The sequence below is a fragment of the Rhipicephalus microplus genome, chromosome 10 (genome assembly GCF_043290135.1).
Source record: "Rhipicephalus microplus isolate Deutch F79 chromosome 10, USDA_Rmic, whole genome shotgun sequence".
Lineage (NCBI taxonomy): Eukaryota > Metazoa > Arthropoda > Arachnida > Ixodida > Ixodidae > Rhipicephalus > Rhipicephalus microplus.
Window position 1 is genome coordinate 66547598 of NC_134709.1, and position 18136 is coordinate 66565733.

At 49.8% G+C, this 18136-nt stretch overlaps 1 protein-coding gene across 1 annotated transcript; it reads left to right on the forward strand.

Moving 5' to 3' along the window:
- The first annotated feature begins 3347 nt into the window (after positions 1-3347).
- On the forward strand, positions 3348-18031 carry LOC119181633 (uncharacterized). Its single transcript, XM_075874689.1, has 5 exons — positions 3348-3730; positions 8187-8402; positions 10042-10291; positions 11007-11289; positions 17777-18031. Exons 1-5 carry the CDS (start codon positions 3382-3384, stop codon positions 18029-18031), a joined length of 1353 nt encoding a protein of 450 aa, XP_075730804.1. The 5' UTR covers positions 3348-3381.
- Positions 18032-18136: the final 105 nt, after the last annotated feature.

Consider the following 18136-nt stretch of genomic DNA (forward strand, 5'->3'; position numbering starts at 1 on the left):
CGCACCCATAGTTATAGCGGGGGATTTCAACGCACCCCATCAAGCTTGGGGCTACCCTCGCACCACTGCCAAGGGAGCCGAGCTCTGGCAAGCGGTATCGGATCTGAATCTTACTTTGGTCACTGACCCCACGTTTCCTACCCGCACTGGAAATTCTTGCTCAAGGGATACTACCCCAGACCTCACCTTTGTCACAACCATGGGGGAGGTATCATGGTTAAACTTAGGAGAAAACTTGGGGAGTGACCATTATATTTTGAGTACGACATTACAAATTCAAGCAAAGCCCTCTAAAGCTTTCAAATTTACAGATTGGGACCTCTTCCGTAAGATCAGAGCGAAGAGCGCAGAAGAGAATAATGACTCACCGAATTTCGACAAGTGGCTGTCTCAGCTGGTCGAAGACGTCAAGTCGGCCACCAAAACAATAGAGACTGATCTACCGGTCATTAAAATGGATAGTAGGCTTGCTCATCTTCTTGAGGCTAAAAGCGCCCTCCTAACCAGGTGGAAAGCGCACCGTATGAATCGAAGACTGCGAAAACGCATCGCAAGTCTTAACCAAGAAATAACAACTTATTGTCAGACGCTGGAAAAACAGCATTGGGACGAGATTTGCAACAAGGTGGATGGTCAGATGAAAGTTGGGGGAAAATGGAACCTCCTCAAACACCTGCTGCAGGAGACCAAATCTAAATCCAACCAGACGCGCTTGGTAGACCGAATACTGCACTCAGAAAGGAAGGTTAAATCGGACACGGAAATAGTGAAGTGTCTGGCACAGAGATACCTCCCTTTGGACACAACCCGGCCTCCTTCTGGCTACGCGCAATACACGGGATCACCAGCCTTCGAGTTGGACAAGCCCTTCCAGGAAGAAGAGGTCCGCACCATCTTAAACAATCTTAACGGGAACTCCAGCCCGGGCCCGGATGGCATTACAAACAAAATACTACGCAATTTAGACGATGACTCTATCACCTACCTCACCAAAGAAATCAATCGTATTTGGGAGACGGGGACTTTCCCTGAGCAATGGAAAAGGGCGTCGGTTATTCTCATACCTAAACCTGGCCGGAGTCCCAGTTTTAGCAACTTACGACCCATTTCACTGACGTCCTGTATAGGCAAGGTCGCCGAGCATGTCATCAACGATCGAATATCAAAGCACATAGAGAAGACTAACCTGTTTCCGTACAACATGGTACGTTTTAGACCACACCTATCTACTCAGGACGTCATGAAAATGCTGAAGCATCACATCATAGATCAGGAGACAAAAGACGTTAGAGCTATTCTCGGTCTGGATCTTGAAAAGGCCTTTGACAATGTCTCGCACTCCCACATACTTGCCTCCATCTCTTCTCTCAACTTAGGAGCCAACTTTCACAAGTTCACCAGCTCGTTCCTCAGGAATAGAAAAGCCACTATACAGCTTGGGGATCTCAAGTCTGAGCCCTACGATCTCGGTTCCTTCGGCACCCCGCAGGGCTCAGTCGTCTCCCCATTGCTTTTTAACATTGCAATGTGCGGCATTGCTGCAAAGCTCTCAAACCAAGGGGGCATTAAGTTCGCCATTTACGCGGACGACATCACAATATGGAGTGTCGGTGGCTCGGAGGGCTCCGTGGAGAACTCTCTTCAAGAGGCCGTTGACTGTGTTGAAGTCTACATAAATGAAATGGGCCTCAAGCTCTCGCCAGCAAAGTCTGAACTTCTCTTATATCAACCCACGAGACGGGGACCCAAACCCAAAAACTGGCAACCACTGGCTGACATCGACATTAGGCTGCACACGGCATCGGGGCAGCGTATTCCAAGGGTGGACTTCATACGCGTTCAGGGCATGATTATCGAGGCTAATGGACAGAACGGCCGCACTATCGACCGTCTGACTTCCAAGGCGGAAGGGGTCATCCGACTAATCTCACGCATTTCCAACAGTCGGGGTGGTCTTCCAGAGCACAACCTCCTCAGACTATTCCATGCATTCTTGATGAGCCACATAAGCTATGTCGCATCTATGCACAGGTGGCAACTCCACGAAAGAAATAAATTGAACATCCTCATAAGGAAAAGCATCAAGAAAGTTCTTGGCATTCCTATGCGCACAAGCACTGAGAACCTTATGAAACTTGGAGTCCACAACACGCTTGAAGAAGTTATCGAGGCTCAACAAATGGCACAGGTTGCCAGGCTTTCGATCCCACCAGCGGGGAGAAAGATTCTGATTGACACTGGAGTCAACCCCCTGACGCTCGAAGTGCAAAATACGCCACTCGATGATTATATGCGCTCTCGCATCAAAGTATGCCCCCTTCCACAAAATATGCATCCACAGTACAACGCGGGCAGGCGTGTCGCTCGAGCCTCCTCTCTTTTAGCTCAAGCTCACAAACCAAACAATCGTCTGTTTCATGCTTTGTTGATGCCGCCCAGTATGGCGTTTCCGCTCGCTTTGCGGTAGTATCCGTAGATACTAAGGGTCAGATTTTATCCTCGGCGTCGGTTCGAACCCCTTCTTCTTACAAAGCAGAACAGATGGCCATTGCACTAGCACTCCTTGATCCACAAAGGACTGATATTTATACGGACTCTAAATCCGCTGCTAGGGCCTTCGCTTCTGGTTCCGTTTGCAAGGAAGTTTTGAGAATTCTCGCTCACAAAGAACTCACCCACCACACAATTATTTGGTTCCCTGCTCACCTTGGCTTAAGGATTGGAGGCCTTCCCAATGTCAACGAGCTAGCCCACTCCAAGGCGCGAGGCTTCACTTACCGCGCCGGGACTTGTGCTTCTCAGACAGAGGAGTCAGCCAGCAGCCTTCATTTTAGGGACATTTTGACTACCTTCAACGAGATCACGAAGCATTATCAATTAGGCCGTAGGTCATTTCCATTGCCACACGAAAAGTTGTCTAGGCCACAGGCAATCTCTCTTCGCATGCTTCAGACGGGAACATACCCTAGCCTCGTAACCTATAGCCATTACTCCGATATTTCAGAACTTTGTCCAGACTGCCAGAATCGCAGTGATTTTAACCACATGCTCTGGAGGTGCCCCTCTTTACAAAGAAAAAATGAAGAATTTTCTGAGAACTCCTTTCATTTAATGCTCACGAGTCCGGTTCTCATACAACAACTCAAGGCTGTCCAGAAGGCCCACGATGCGGCGGTGAGGCTGGGCCTCCCCGTCCCAACGTGGGAGCGGCCCGCGATTCTGCCCCTATAAAACGGGGGTAGAATCCTTCAGGACCCCAATAAAAGTTTTTCATCCATCCATCACAATATTTCGTAAAACCACCTAATTCTTGGCCAATCCCTCACAGTGGGTATGCACCACGGACAATAGGAGAACAAAACAACACGACTGAGCTACGCCATGGGATCTCCGACCCCACGCGACGAGCTCATAAATCGGCTGGTGGACCGGCGACCAGCCTGCGCCTCGCACAACATGTATCGCTCGGGCGACTACGACTTCATCATCCTGCTCGCCTTCCTGGCCGCGGTGGTCGTGGTCTTCGTGCTCTTCTTCCAGTACGACTTCGGCCAGAGGCTGCGCCAACGCGTGAGGACGAAGCAGCCGGCGTTAACCTTCACCTACCACGGCGGCATTGCCAGCACCAGTCCATCCGACCAACGCGCCGCCAAGCCCGGAGCGCTAAGGGAAATGCCTGCCTTGTCGGAAGAACCTCATCCTGAGGTCACGATGCCCAAGGAGAGCGACGGTGAGTACACGCATAGCCATTTGAATTTGAAATGATTTCGAGCTAATTTCTTACCCCAGACAATTTCACAATGAACGGTTCGGACAGGGCGAAGAAGTTGCATGAAACATCTTGACACCGCCACACGTCCGCAGGTTCACTGTGGCAACTAGGCTGCACAAGCGAAATAAGTTTCAAGAAAGTTCAAACACGCAATGCACATGCTGTGCATTGGAGCAAAAAAGTTATACAATGAGAGAAATATTATTACGGACGCAATTCACATATCATATTTAATGTCGAACCCTTAGAGAGGTTACATACGTTTCTGCGTTGTGCCCAGCTGGGATAGCCTCCAAAATACTATTGAGCTGCGGAGAGTCCTATATCCCGACAGTGGAGAACTCCCATGGCACGCGCTCTCCAATAAAAAAAAAAGGGGGTGGGGGTCTACTTCAACATCTCTCCCCATCCCTTTTCCCGGGTCCGAAAGTAAACAAGCTTGGCGATGTATTCAAAATTAAAATGGGACGATGATGTACTTCTCCCAATGGCCAGCCTTTGGTTTCGAGGTGTAAAACCAGGGTGTAAGCAGTTGTTGGAACGAAACATGAGGGATCTTCAGCCACTGTTGCGGTGAAAAGAAGAACATTCATGACCATGTTCCTGCACTTGAAACAAGGTCGGAACGGGTACGACAAATGTATGAGAAGATGATTAGGGAAGGGGGGGAGAGGGTTGCATCCGCTCCTGCTACAACTTCCCCTGCGTCTACGCCTATGAGTACATGGGATGCGTTTAAGTACGCGTGACGTATGTTACGTGTATCTGCACGTACCATAAACCACGCGCCGGAGCCGCTCGAAGTGCGTCCCAGGAAGGGAGCACCATCTGTAGAGGGATTCCGATATGATTCCTGCAGTCACAATCGCCGAAGGGTAAATAAATAAATAAATAAATAAATAAGTAAATAAATAAATAAATAAATATACAACATTCACAGGAGAAAGCCCTCTTCGTCTTCTCTTTATCTCAGTCGACTCAATTCTAGCTATCGTTCCAGGAAGCATGCTGTTTCCTATATGATTCTGCACTGCCTCCAGAGTCGCGTTTAAACAGCGCAAAACAAGACAGAATGCCAAAGGAGACAAACTGTGATAAGTTGGAGAGGTAGGCGTGTTGAAAGCGATTGATACTATTGAAGATCAGTGCGAAACACGACGGAAACGTGAGACGAAGACGGTGCCGAAGGAGCGCTGATAACTCCGCTCGTACTGCGCCCTTCTCGTATTGCGTCTCTGTCGTGTCCGCGCTTATTTTTTCAAGTGCCTCGGGAGGCACAAGGATATGAAGCTGTATTTTCTGTTTCAGTGCTCTTCGCTTCTGCGCAGAAACAAGCATCTGTTTCTGTGCCTCACGGGGTTACAGAGGGTCCCCGGGACGGGCCCACCTATGATCGCGCGATGATGCCATGTGATGACGTCATCTCGTAACGTCACCTTATTAGTCGTCACATGGTCCTGCCCGGATTACGCCGCGAGTTTTGACAATCTCCATGACGTCGTATGGTGCTGTCACAGTGTCTGGTATGGGGACATCAGGTTATTTCGTTTAATTGCTCGTGTTGAACGCGACGCCTGTGTGCTGATAAGTGTTGGCGCGCAGTTATCGCGTCTAAGCCGAAATGCACTGTCTTACCTTCTGTATCTGTGCTCACGGAAGCCACTGGGTTGTGACGTCGGTGAGCCTAAAAATACGAGTGGAAATAAATGCCGCGAGGGCTTTTCGATTTGTGCCTCCCGGGAATGGAGTATCACCGGGGTGATCTTCGATTGTGGACGGGCGTTGGTCGCTGGGTTACAGCCGCCCGCACCAACACGACATGGTGTCAGAAAGTTAACGAGTCGAGGCACTCGCGTAGGGAAACGAGACGTCGTCAAAAGGTAAGTGCCATGGCTTCTGCAACGCGTGGCGTGTTGCAGCCGCCGCAGCTGCACTTGGACAACGTATCAGTGTGGCTCGCGAAGATACAGACGTTCGACGATTATCACCTCGCATCGGGCCTGAACGAGCACTCGGAGGCACAGGTGCGTGCCCTGCTCTGTAGCATAGGTTGACAAGCACGGGACGTTTTTTGAACGTTCAACTTTTAGGAAGACGATGCGAAGAAGCTTGACGTCGTCAACAAGAGGTTTGGCGTCATTAAAAAGGGGTTTGACGAGTACTTCGTCAACGACCGCTTCATCAAGGAGTACTTCGTGAAGAACTGGTTTATGAGAGCGCTCGCTTCCACAGAAGAGAGAAGGTGGCCGGAGAAACTGTCGACTGGCACTTCATGACAGCGCTACATATTCTGGTAAACCAGTGCGACTTCGGCAACTGCAAGGACCACATCGTGAGGGACCGGTTCGTTGTTGGTCTTCGAGACAGAGGAGAAGCTATTTCATGGTGTGAAAGGCGCCGGCAACGCTTACTTGTTCCAGGTGTGCGGCAAGGTGGGAGTTAATACCATCGGGCATCAGACGAACCAGCAGAAAATAGTCTCTAGAAATCAAGGTTCACGCTGCAACTTTTGCGGGAGCCGCGGCTATGTCAGGACAGCCTGCCTAGCAGTTGTGGCACAGGAGTGCCACAACTGCAGCATCAAGTGACATTAAAAAAAATGTGTCTCAAGAAGACTTCCCAAAAAAGACAGGTACAGGTCTCTCCAGTACACATAGACTCCTGTGACGTTTCTTTTTTTGGGGCAGGGGGTCAATGCATTTAGCGCAAGGTCGCGATTAGCCCTCGTAATAGGTAATGACGTGCTAGTTTTTTCCAAAGTAAATACAGGTGTCGAAGTTTCGGTAGCACCGCAGTGTTTTCCAGGTTTACCCACCGAACAAAACAAGGCAGACAAGGTACTCACGGGAGCCAGTGGTGCCCGTCATGATGCTTTTGGCAAGTACGAGGCAGACGTTCAGTGAAAGGAAAAAACTTCTCACCATGTGTTCTATGTTGTTAGTGCTTTGCACAGCGCTCTGCTCAGTTTGTCTGCTCTCGAAAGAACAGGTCTAGTCAAGTTTAAGGAGCCTGTTGGCAAACAGAATAATTATGAGGCCTTCCTCTCACGAGCTTTTAGCAGTCAGAGTGTCATAAGCAGAGTCGAAGGCCCCACCGAATGGTGCACCGGTATCGTGCCGGTCGTAACAGTGGCTCCGAAGAAGTTAGGCTGTGCGTTGACTAGTTGCAGCTGAACAAGTCTGTATGGAGGGAAAGGTTTTCGCTACCGACTGTTGATCAAGCGTTTGGCTCATTGGCGGTGGCTAAGTAGTTCTCAGAACAAGACGCGCATTCGGGCTTTCACCAGGCTCGCCTAGTGATGGACTGGAAGAAATTAACCACATTTATAACTTATTTTGGGCGCTATTGTTCCATGAGGCTGCCTTTTAGAATTACTTCAGCGCCGGAAAACTCTCAAAGTACATTACCGAAATATTGCTGGGCCTACCTGACGTAGTAAACCAAATGAACGGCATCGTTGTCTCTGGTGGCAGTGAAGAGCAGCACGACGCGAGGCTCGCACATGTTCTTGCTAGATTGGTTGAAAATGTCAGCTTAAACAAAGCAAGGTGCCTTCGGGGTGACTTAATTCTCCTTCTTAGGTCATCTCCTGAGCATAGACGGACTAAAACTGGACCCTGCGAAAATTGAGGCCGTAAAAAACCAGAGCGTCTCCACAAAGTAACCTACTTACGTGGTGTTTTGGGCATGGTCAACCTTTCCGGAAGATTTTTTTCCCTAACTTGGGGCACGTAACGGTCCTCCTAAGTTGAATTCAACCGAATAAGTTTGGGGCCCCGCACGGAACATATCCTTCGAGAACCTGAAGAACCTAATCTGTTCAACTAAATGTATGGCATTGTGCGACCCTAGACTTCCAAAGATTCTTTTAGCAGACGTCTAGTCTTACAGGATCGGTGCTATCCTTTTCCAGACGCAGCGTAATGGTTAACGAAGACCCGTAGCGTTTTCCTCTCAAGTGCTCACGAAAGCTGAGGAGCGTTACGCTCCTCAATATTTGCATGGGAGTTAGTAGGCGTAGGTCTTTTCTTATTTAATATGGTCACTATCTCATTAAGGTAGATGATCGCTCCCGCTATCCGGAAGTACCATTGCTTCCTTCCATCTATACAGCTGCCGTTATCAAGAGTACAAAAAGTATTTTCGCGCGCCATGGCACCCTGGAAAGAGTGGTGACAGATAATGGCCAACAGTTTTCATGTCCCCAATTCGGCCGATTTGGCGATCACTACTGTTTTGGTAAAATCACCGTAAGCCGTAATAAAAGTAAGCCGTGTGATTTCGCTCTGCAAAAGTATCAATAAGTTTACACTTCCTGGTTAATTGCAAGTCGGCACAGACATAAGTCTTCATACTTCATAAGTTTTCGTACGTTCGTCCGCACAGCTCATAAGTCTTCGATATACCCTTCCAGTTCCTGAACAGCCAATGACGCTCGCGCGGGCAGAAGAGGCGCTGACAATGATGGCACCAGTTGCGACCAAGCGGACAATGGGCAGCTGTGACATGCTGGACTGCCGGGAGATGACCGAGGAACTACGCGCCACCCTGGACGACCGAGTTAGCCCATGCAGCGACTTCTACCAGCACGTGTGCGGAAAGTGGGTCTTAAACCACACGCCCGAGCTCGGTGAGCGTCTGCTTGTGTTTAAGCAGATTTTTTTAGCGCAAGCTATTCGGGCTTACAGCCTGCAGTGCTCTTCGCCAAACAGAGGCTATGAGTTTTCGCGAGGGACCACTTTCCGTCTCTTTCGGAGTAGGGTATACGCTGATCTACAGCTATACTTAAAGGAGACTCAATACGAAATTCTCAAAGCATAGCACTACTTGGCAAGTCTGTCCGAAATTTCTCTCTCGGCGTGGTTGAAATATCATGTGAACCTCTCGCACAATACCAAAAGTCATTGTGCTGCCCAACATATGTACATGTTAAACAACTTTTCCTGTAGTCTTTTTCTGTTTCTCTCAACTTTTATTCACTAGAATTCGAGGATCGTGTGTTGTGGGCCTAGTGGGTCGGGTGATATTATGGGAACTTAAACTGCGCTCGGTACGGACGCAGACTACCAGACAAAACTTAGTCCAACACTGCTAACTGGTAAATGTTCTTGACGCGGATTCAGTGTTCAAAGTCGTTGGTGTGCATTCGCCCTGTCTACTTATTTTGTGGTATCACTTGCAGGTGTCCCCATGATAACCACAAGAAATTAATTGCCCTAAAAAATTCACCAACGATTACAATACTGTCTAGACCGAATTATGATCTCAGCTGCTTACCTGTTGTGATGTTGCGATAAGTGGAGGCAAACGCTCCCGCTCCGGCGGCGCGCCACTCATGATTCCGGCGTCGGCGGCGATAATACTCTGCTTGCACAGCTCAGTTAAAGGCAGCGGCAGACTGTGCACTTCTGCCGATTGCGTCGTTCATTGTTTAGGAAGTACTGGCTGAGATTATATTGTATATAGGAACACGGTTGATACAAAGCGAACTCCGTGACTGGAGTAGAATTTGATGTAGCCCATTTTACATCAACTACCACATTAGCATCGGCGTGACTTCCACGCTGACCGGAGGCCGAAGATGGCAGTGCGTGGGTGCGTTCCACAGTAGCGAACGCACCAAGCCGTGCATTGCTGTAACGCCGCGGAACCTACCGTCTCGCCATTGTCGTTCCCTCCTCCTCACACTCTGCTTGCTGTCTTCCTTTCCATGCTCCACTGCGTTCTGCTTTCTTTTTCTTTCACCCTCGTTCGCTCTGCTCATTGCGCCAACATCGATGCCACTCAACACCACAACAAGCACCTGAGAGCTGCGCTCTAAAACACGTAATACTAATAATAATAAGTGTTGGGGTGCAACATACCAAAACCAACATATGATTATCAGAGACTTTGTAGTGGACGGCTCCGGAAATTTTGATCACCTGGGGTTCTTTACCGTGCACCTAAATCTAAGCGCTCGGGCCTCAAGCTTTCTCGCCTTCATCGAAAATTCGGCCGCTGCGGCTGGGACTCGATCCCGCGACCTGCGGATCAGCAGCCGAGTGCCTCAGCCACTAGACCAGCGTAGCGGGTGGGCTCTAAAACAAGACAGCATGATACGTACTCGTCCGTGTTCCAGTCATGCGTGCTATGCTCATGAGCACAATGATTTAGGGCATTTCATTACTTTTTCATGGTTCAGAATTGTCTTAAATCACTGCAATCATGTTCTAAGCACCACACTCCGGCTTGACCAATACGTCATTTCTTGATTGACATTCTCGCAGGAGAGGCGCTGGTCTCTGAGCGTACACTGCGCCGTCGCCGACTCGAGCTCCAGCTGCTACACGAGCTGCGCGCGGGCACCGATGACGGCTCGATGAGATGGCCGCTTCGTCTGTGGCGCGAGTGTAGCACCACCACAGGAGAACCGAATTCGCATGACGTCCTGCGCACTATATTTGCCATGCACGGGCTGGCTGGCTTTCCTTTCGGTGCGGCCGACCGCCACAGGGACCTCTCCACCACGGCTGCCAAGTACGTTGTTCAAGTGAAACGAAGTTTATTTTGAACATCAAGTCAGTCGTGGACGGCCGTCGTAGACGTAGCTCAGTGAACTCCCTCATCAGTCGACTCACTTGGGCTTGCTCAGGCTCAGATCGAGTCGTAAGTCTGAGTCCGGATGAGTCCGGATGAGCAATATATATTTTTTTAGTTTGGATCCCTGCAAGTCCGCTTGAAGAAACCTTTTGTGAGTGCGAGTAAGAACCCCTCGAAATAATAGCAAAGAACGCATTATACACACCATTGTGTAGAGCACAATTGCTAATACACGAGCTGGGGCTCGATCAGGGAAAATGCTGTCACAGGCGGCTTAGCAGTACCTTACTGCCTGCATAAGGAAGTACGTGGCGGATGACACGTAAATCTGACAATCACTACTAAATATAGACGCGGTATGCATTTACTATATTCGTTCTATTTTGCATATGTAGTTGACGGGTTGATGACTCATCGCTGCCCAAAGTCTGACGATCATACCAGCAGCATCGTGATAGATAAAACAAGTAAACATTACATAAAACGAGAAAAAACTTGCCCGAAAATGATACAACATACACAAAGAAACTATCTCGGAAATTAATAAGCACGACTAAAAAAACAAAATATATACGAAACGGTCATTCCTGAAGACAGTGAATAAGTTAGGGTGTGCCTTTGTTCCACTCATCGTCCCACAATAAAAAAACAGGGTGCTGTCGCAATCGGCGATCCCAGCGCTCGTCAACATCGAGATAGTCAAGATGGCCGCGGAGGATGTTCCGATGGCGGGTGGTCACAAACGCGTAAGCAAGAAGGCCAGGAAGGGCTCCTCGGTGACGGCTGCACGACCTCGCCGACGCTGGGTCATCCGCGTGGGGGCGCCGCAACCACTCTTCCGGGAGTTTGTCAGCATGCGGAACGTGCAGGACGAGTGGTTCATGGCGGCCGTGCAGACCATCTCCGGTAGACGAGACATGCCAGAACTGGTTGAGGTGAGTATGATCTCTCCCACGCATGACGGCTCGTGAATTAACGCTGTGCGCGAGGTTTTGATTGATAAAATCAATTGAGGACACATCGTGTCGTGCTTGTCGGCGTCCTTTAGGACGCCCGGCTGTGAAACTGATTACGTCTCAGCCATTCACGTGACTAGAATGTGGTGACGTAATATAACTACTGGTCACGAGACATGTTGCCGCAAAAACCTCGTAACAGCTAAGCCGTAATATGCTTCCGCAAAGAACTACCTAACACCTAGTTACGTGACATGTTCCCGCACCATCTAACTAGTAAGGTGACATATTACGTGAAGGCACACGAGAAACTTGGTGTTTGAAGATATATTTACACAGCTCCAACGCGCAAACCAAGATGGAGAACACGAGCTGTGCCCTACGCCAAAAAACACGTCGTCTTTCTCATCGCCTATCTGACCGCTTTAGTGGGACATTGTCTCATGACATAACCCCAGGCTGCTGAAGCACTGTCTCGGTTCTTTCTATGATGTTGCCGAGTGGTAAAGCTTAAGGCGAGATAAATGAACAATGTCTGTAGACAGTGACGGGGAAGAGGAGGAAGACTCAAGCGGGGCTATCTCGTAGGTCACATCTGTCACCTGGCTCAATACGCGGTAGGGTCCCAAGTAGCGGGAAATCAGTTTTTCAGAAAGTCCAACGCGCCTAGTCGGAGTCCACAATTGTACAAGAGAACCCGAAGTAAAAGAAACTTGGCAATGATGGGAGTTGTAACGCTGCCGCTGCTGATATTGCGATGTTAAGAGGCGCTGACGGGCAACTTCTCGTGCATTGCGAGCTCTGGTGATAGCATCGCGGGCGTATTTGGTCGTCGAGTCGACGGCTGCCGGAAAGATGGTGTCAAACGGTACAGTTAGATCGCGGTCAAACACGAGATAGAAAGGTGAAAAACGAGCTGCATTGTGGCGTGAGGAATTATAGGTGAACGTAACGAAGGGCAATGCAACGTCCCAGTCCTGATGGTCGGACGATACGTACATAGCGAGCATATCAGTTAAAGTCCGGTTGAATCGCTCAGTCAGTCTGTTAGTTTGCGGGTGGCAGGCTGTCGTAAATTTATGTTTTGTCTCGCAGGAGCAAAGCAGGTCGTCGATAACTCGGGATAGGAAATAGCGCCCACGATCTGTGAGGAGTTGGCGTGGGGCGACATTATGAAGTATGACGTCGTGCGGGAGAAAATCGGTTTGTGGCACAGCTGGTTGGTAGAGCCCGCGCAATGGCGTACCGGGTTGTGTGATCCGTTGCAACAGCTATCCACTTATTCCCAGAAGTGGACGCAGGGAAAGGGCCTAGGAGGTCAAGACCAAGTCGTAGGAACGGATCAAAGGGAACGTGAATTGGTTGGAGGCATGGCTCATAGAAGGTTTTTTTTTTGGCGATGACACTGGTCACATGAGGCGACGCAGCTGCGGACCGACCGATAAAGACTGGGCCAGTGAAACCGACGCTGTACACGGTCATACATCCGAGACAGTCCGAGGTGACCGGCAGTGGGAGCGTCGTGGAGCTGGCCGATCACGCTCGCCCTTTAGTGGGAAGGTACCACAAGGAACAGTTCGTGTCCATCAGGGCGGACGTCGTAACGGTACAATGTGCCATCCTTGAGCACGAACAATTGAGTAGACGGATCGGGTGCCGCAGAATTAAGCTTCTCGTTGATGTTACTTAAGACAGGATCTCGGCGCTGCTCCTCATGGATGTTGCTTAAAGCGGAGAGACAGCACACATGGCGCTTCATCGAACGCCTCAGGTGGGTCCACTGGATTCCGAGATAAGCAGTCAGCGTCATGATGTAAACGGCCAGATTTTTTGAACACTGAGTAGTTATACTCTTGGAGTCGTAATGCCCATCGACCAAGGTGCCCAGTGGGGTCCTTCAAGCATGCGAGCGCAAAGTGCGTGGTGATCAGTTGTGACGGTGAAATGTCGACCATGTAAATAGGGCCGAAATTTCGCTACTGTTCAAACGAGAGCAAGGCATTCCTTTTCGATGATTGAGTAGTTCCTTTCCACGTGCGAGAGGAAACGACTGGCGCAGGCGATAACACGGACGCAGCCGCTTTGATGCTGGACCAAAACAGCACTAATTTCGTGGCCACTAGCATCGGTGGGGAATTCCGGGGGGGCGGCATTTTCAAAATGGGCCAGAACAGGTGGTTCTGTTAGCATTGTAATAAATGCAGAGAACGCCGTAGCCTGCGCAGCACCCCATGTGAAGGAGACATCTTTTCCCAGCAAGTTTGTGAGAGGACGGGCTACCTCCGCAAAGTTGTTCACAGTGAAAAACGTCGAAAGTACGAGCACAGACCGAGAAAGCTGCGGAATTCTTTAGTGCAGATCGGAACGAGGAAGTTCAATAAGTCTCGCACATTATCGGGATCAGGGCCTACACTAGAGGAGTTGACAAGGTGGCCCAACATGGTTAGTTGCTGGCGTCCGAAGTGGCACTTTGACGAGTTCAGTTGGACACCGGCATTGCAAAAAACAGCCAGTATTGAGGATAGACGGTTGAGGTGGGTCTCAAAGATCGGAGAAAAGATGATAACGTCGTCAAGGTAACATAGACAAATTGACCATTTGAACCCACGCAAAAGAGAGTCCATCATCCGCCCGAAGGTAGCCGGAGCATTGCATAACCCGAAGTGCATGACCTTAAACTGGTAAAGACCATCGGCCGTGACAAAAACGGTCTGTTCACGGTCCATGTCGTCGACAGCGATTTGCCAGTACCCTGATCTTAGATCAATAGAAGAAAAATACTTAGCGCCATGAAGACAGTCCAGGGCGTCGTCTATGTGTGGTAGCGGGTAGACGTCTTTTTAGTGATATTGTTCAGATGTCGGTTGTCAACACAGAATTGCCAAGTCTTGTCCTTCTTTTTGACAAGAACTACAAGGGAAGCCCATGGACGGCCCCGCCGCGGTGGTCTAGTGGCTAAGGAACTCGGCTGCTGACCCGCAGGTCACGGGTTCGTATCCCGGCTGCGGCAGCTGCATTTCCGATGGAGGCGGAAATGTTGTAAGCCCATGTGCTCAGATTTGGGTGCACGTTAAAGAACCCTAGGAGGTAGAAATTTCCGAGCCCTCCACTACGGCGTCTTTCATATTCAAATGGTGGTTTTGGGACGTTAAACCCCCCATATCAATCAATCAAAGCCCATGGACTACATGATGGCTCAATTATGTCTCTGGTGAGCATTTAGTCGACTTCTGTTTGAATGATGTGACGCTCGGTTGGAGATACGCGGTATGGCCATCGATGGACAGGGGAGGCATGACCGGTGTCAATGCGGTGCTTTACAGCAGTGGTTTGACCTAGCGGACGATCAGAAAAGTCAAATACGACCAAGTATGACTCAAGGACGTGAAGGAGTGCGTCAGCTTGATGCGGCAAAATGTCTGACGTAATCATTTTTTAAACGTCAGCAGATGGGCTTGCTTGCGAAGATCAAGCATCCATGTAGCTACAGTGTCCAGCATCGTTCGAAGAAAGATCTGAGATGACGCATTCGTCAGAGGGAGTCAGCATGGCGAGGGCAATTCTACGCGGGAGCACTTGAGGACACAGAGCAAAGTTGTGCACAGGAATGCAGGCACGGTTTGCACGTAAGAGAATAACAGTGTGTGAGCGCTCGTGCTGTGTGCCTTTTCTTTGCTTTGTGTCTGTATTTACCCCCGCGCTCCCAGTTCGCTGAACCATCAAGGTAACACCGTGTGTCAAGAGAATGGATGTGAAGGGTGCGAGCACATAGTCGCCATCGGATACAGGTGGTGAGGGCGTTACGGTGATGCAGGTCACAGTTTGCGGTGGCAAACGGATGTGCTCAGCAGAGCAAATACGAGCTTTGGGTGGACTGGGCGAATCAATCGGGTACGGTAGGTCAAGTTGCACAGTACCAGCTGAACAGTCGATGAGGGCGGAATGAGTGGACAAAAATTCAAGACCGAGAATCACATCATTGGTGCAGTGAGAGAGGAGAGTGAAGAGAACTGAAGTTTGACGGCCGGCGATAGTAACGTGTGCAGTACAGACGCCAATAACAGAAGCCGTACCACCGTCAGTAACACGAACACTGTGTGAAAGGGCTGGAGTAACGACTTCCCTTAAGCGGTCACAAATGTGTAGGCTCATCACGAACATATGAGCGCCAGTGTCTACCAAGGCTTTAAAAGATAAACCATCCACTTCAACGTTGATCAGGTTCTGATTGGTCGGGAGCGTCAACAGAAGGATCGGAGAGCAAGCCGTATCAGCAGCGTCACCTCCAGGAGCTGCAGTCGTTAGTTTTCCAAAGACACCCGCCGGGCAGAGGATGGGGACGGGGAACGAGGTGGCGGCGTACTTGGACCGGGAAAATCTACGTCGAGGTGAAGGTGAGCGAATGTACTGGGCAGTGGTCGTAGTGGTCGGGTTGTAATTAGCTGAGCCATCACGCCGTGGTAGTTCCTGGTCATAGAGATGTGCTGGTGAGTGGAGGTTCGGGAAGCTTGAGTTTGCCCGATACGGTGAAGTCCACGTGCTTCGTCAATGACGGGAAATGTGTTCCACTCGTTCACATCGCAAGCAAACTGGCATGTCATCAGGCGTCCTCCACACATTGGGGTCACGGTTACGTGGCGAAGGGCGGTGATAATGGTGTAGATGGCTGGAGGTAGATGAACTGACAGCGTCGGGACGATGCACAGAACAAACCGTGTGAATACCCGCGTTGGCTAGTTCTTGGTGAACAATGGTCTCTATTAGCGATATGGTCGGCCGAGGATCACTCGGTGCTAGTGCTCTCAAGGGTGCGGGTGATATGGCCTCGATTTCGCGGCGTACAATTCTCGTGATGTCACTGGAGTGTGAATTGGGCTGGGTCACTATATGGAGATCTTTGCAAGTTGACGTTGCAGCAGTTTTGGGAAGGCACGCAAAGTGGTGGGCAATGCAATGGCTTTTAGCCTCTTGAAAGCGTTGGCATTCCAAGATGACATCTTGCACTTTGGAACAGCCTTTGCACACAGGAAGGTTAAATGCATCGTCTGCGATGCCCTCGAGCACGTGCGCTACCTTGTCGGCTTCAGCCATGGTTCGGTCAACTTTACGGCAAAGGGTCAGCACATCTTGTATATACGCCAGGTAAGACTCCGTGGACGTCTGGACACGTACGCCAGGTTCTTTCCTAGCGGCCTGCTTGCAGCCGGCATATTGACCAAACAACCCGCGTAACTTGGTCTTGCATACGTCCCAGCTCATGATCGCGTCCACAATGTTATTAAACCATGCTTTGGCCGTTCCTTGCAAATAAAAGATGATGTTTGCCAGAATCAAGGTTGGGTCCCACCTGTGGTTTTCGCTGACGAGCTCGTAGAGTTTAAGCCACTCATCCACGTCCTCGTCTTCCGTTCCCGAAAAGTTGCCGGGATCGCGGGGTGGAGCGGCCACGAGAAAAACAGGTGAGGTCGGCGCCGTTGATGCATTGGGCGCGGCAGTTGACGAAGCGTTGCTGCCGGTGGACATGTCGGAAGCAGCGACTAGGCGTCCACTGCGTAACTCCGTCATGCGTTGTAACCCAGCACCTTCCACCAAAATGTTACGTGAAGATACGCGCGAAACTAGGCGCTTGAAGATATATTTACACAGCGGCAACGCGCAAGCCAAGATGGAGAATGAGTGCTGTGTTCTACACCAAAATCACGTTGTCTTTCTCCGCGCCTATCTAACCGCTTTTGTGGGACACTGTCTCATAACAATATGCTCTAAGTCGAACACTAGTACCATTGCTGGCTCTAGACTTAGGCTAAGAAGCTGCACACATCTTTGTTTAATATCAAGTGCGGAATGCTTTATGAACCCTTGCTGTCGTATACTGTCGTCATAGCTTGGCGTAACCTAGACAAGACCATGCACAGAATAGATATTTGTAGCATATTCAATGAGCGCTCGCGCCAGGGAGTTTTGTCCTCTTGCTCTTTGAGCGCGTTGATGATGATGCTCTTTTGCAGTCCGGGCTGTCATATGCTGTTGGCATTTGACACAACGCAAGCTGAACCACGTCAAAAAAAAGAGAAGCAAGCGACAAGCAAAAAAGACAATAAAAATAAATAAAAAAATAAATGGAAGTAAAAAAATAAAGACATGACAATTTGGAAAAAAAAACAAACAAAAAGATACGAGGAAAGAAAGAGAAAAACAAAAAAAGCCTGTCCCACTCCGCACTTACTTATGGCTTGGCACCAATAGCGCGTAGCTGCCTTATGTTGAGAAGCAGCTACCTCTTAAGATATAGTTACCGTTTAATAAAATACCTCTTGAGATATAATATATGCAATGCCTTTTAGGATATAATTCAGCCCACTAAGAACTAGTTGAAGGTTTACTGCATACACAGCCTATACCTCGGCCCTTGAACACGTCACCCAGAGAAGCTTATAACCCACTGTGATATTATCTCTTTGTACAGATCGAGCAGGCGCTAGTCGACCTGGCGGGACAGCATGCGGGCGTCGACGACTACGTGCAGATTCCGGTGGCGCGGTTGCAACACTCGAGCCTGTGGAACTGGACGAGGTTTCTGCGCACCGCCTTGCACGGCGTCACCACCGTCGGAAGCCGCACCACGGTGCTCATCAAGGGTGGCTCCTTCCAGCGTCGCTTCAAGCAGATCGTCGACAAGTACGGCTCGGCCAGCCTGCACAACTACCTTGCACTAAGGTGAAGATTTAAAAAAAGTCGCAGCATATTCTTTGAGTGAATGATGATGAGTGTGGCGAAGCGGCCATCCGTTCATCCGTCCGTCCGTCCGTCCGTGCGTCTGTCTGTC

What these genes read in the sequence shown, in the direction of transcription:
- LOC119181633 (XM_075874689.1), top strand. Translation starts at nt 3,382, where the DNA reads ATGGGATCTCCGACCCCACGCGACGAGCTCATAAATCGGCTGGTGGAC. An exon ending in GATGCCCAAGGAGAGCGACG is followed by an intron (nt 3,731 to 8,186) that starts GTGAGTACACGC and finishes ATACCCTTCCAG; the next exon opens with TTCCTGAACAGCCAATGACG. An exon ending in CTCTCCACCACGGCTGCCAA is followed by an intron (nt 10,292 to 11,006) that starts GTACGTTGTTCA and finishes ATAAAAAAACAG; the next exon opens with GGTGCTGTCGCAATCGGCGA.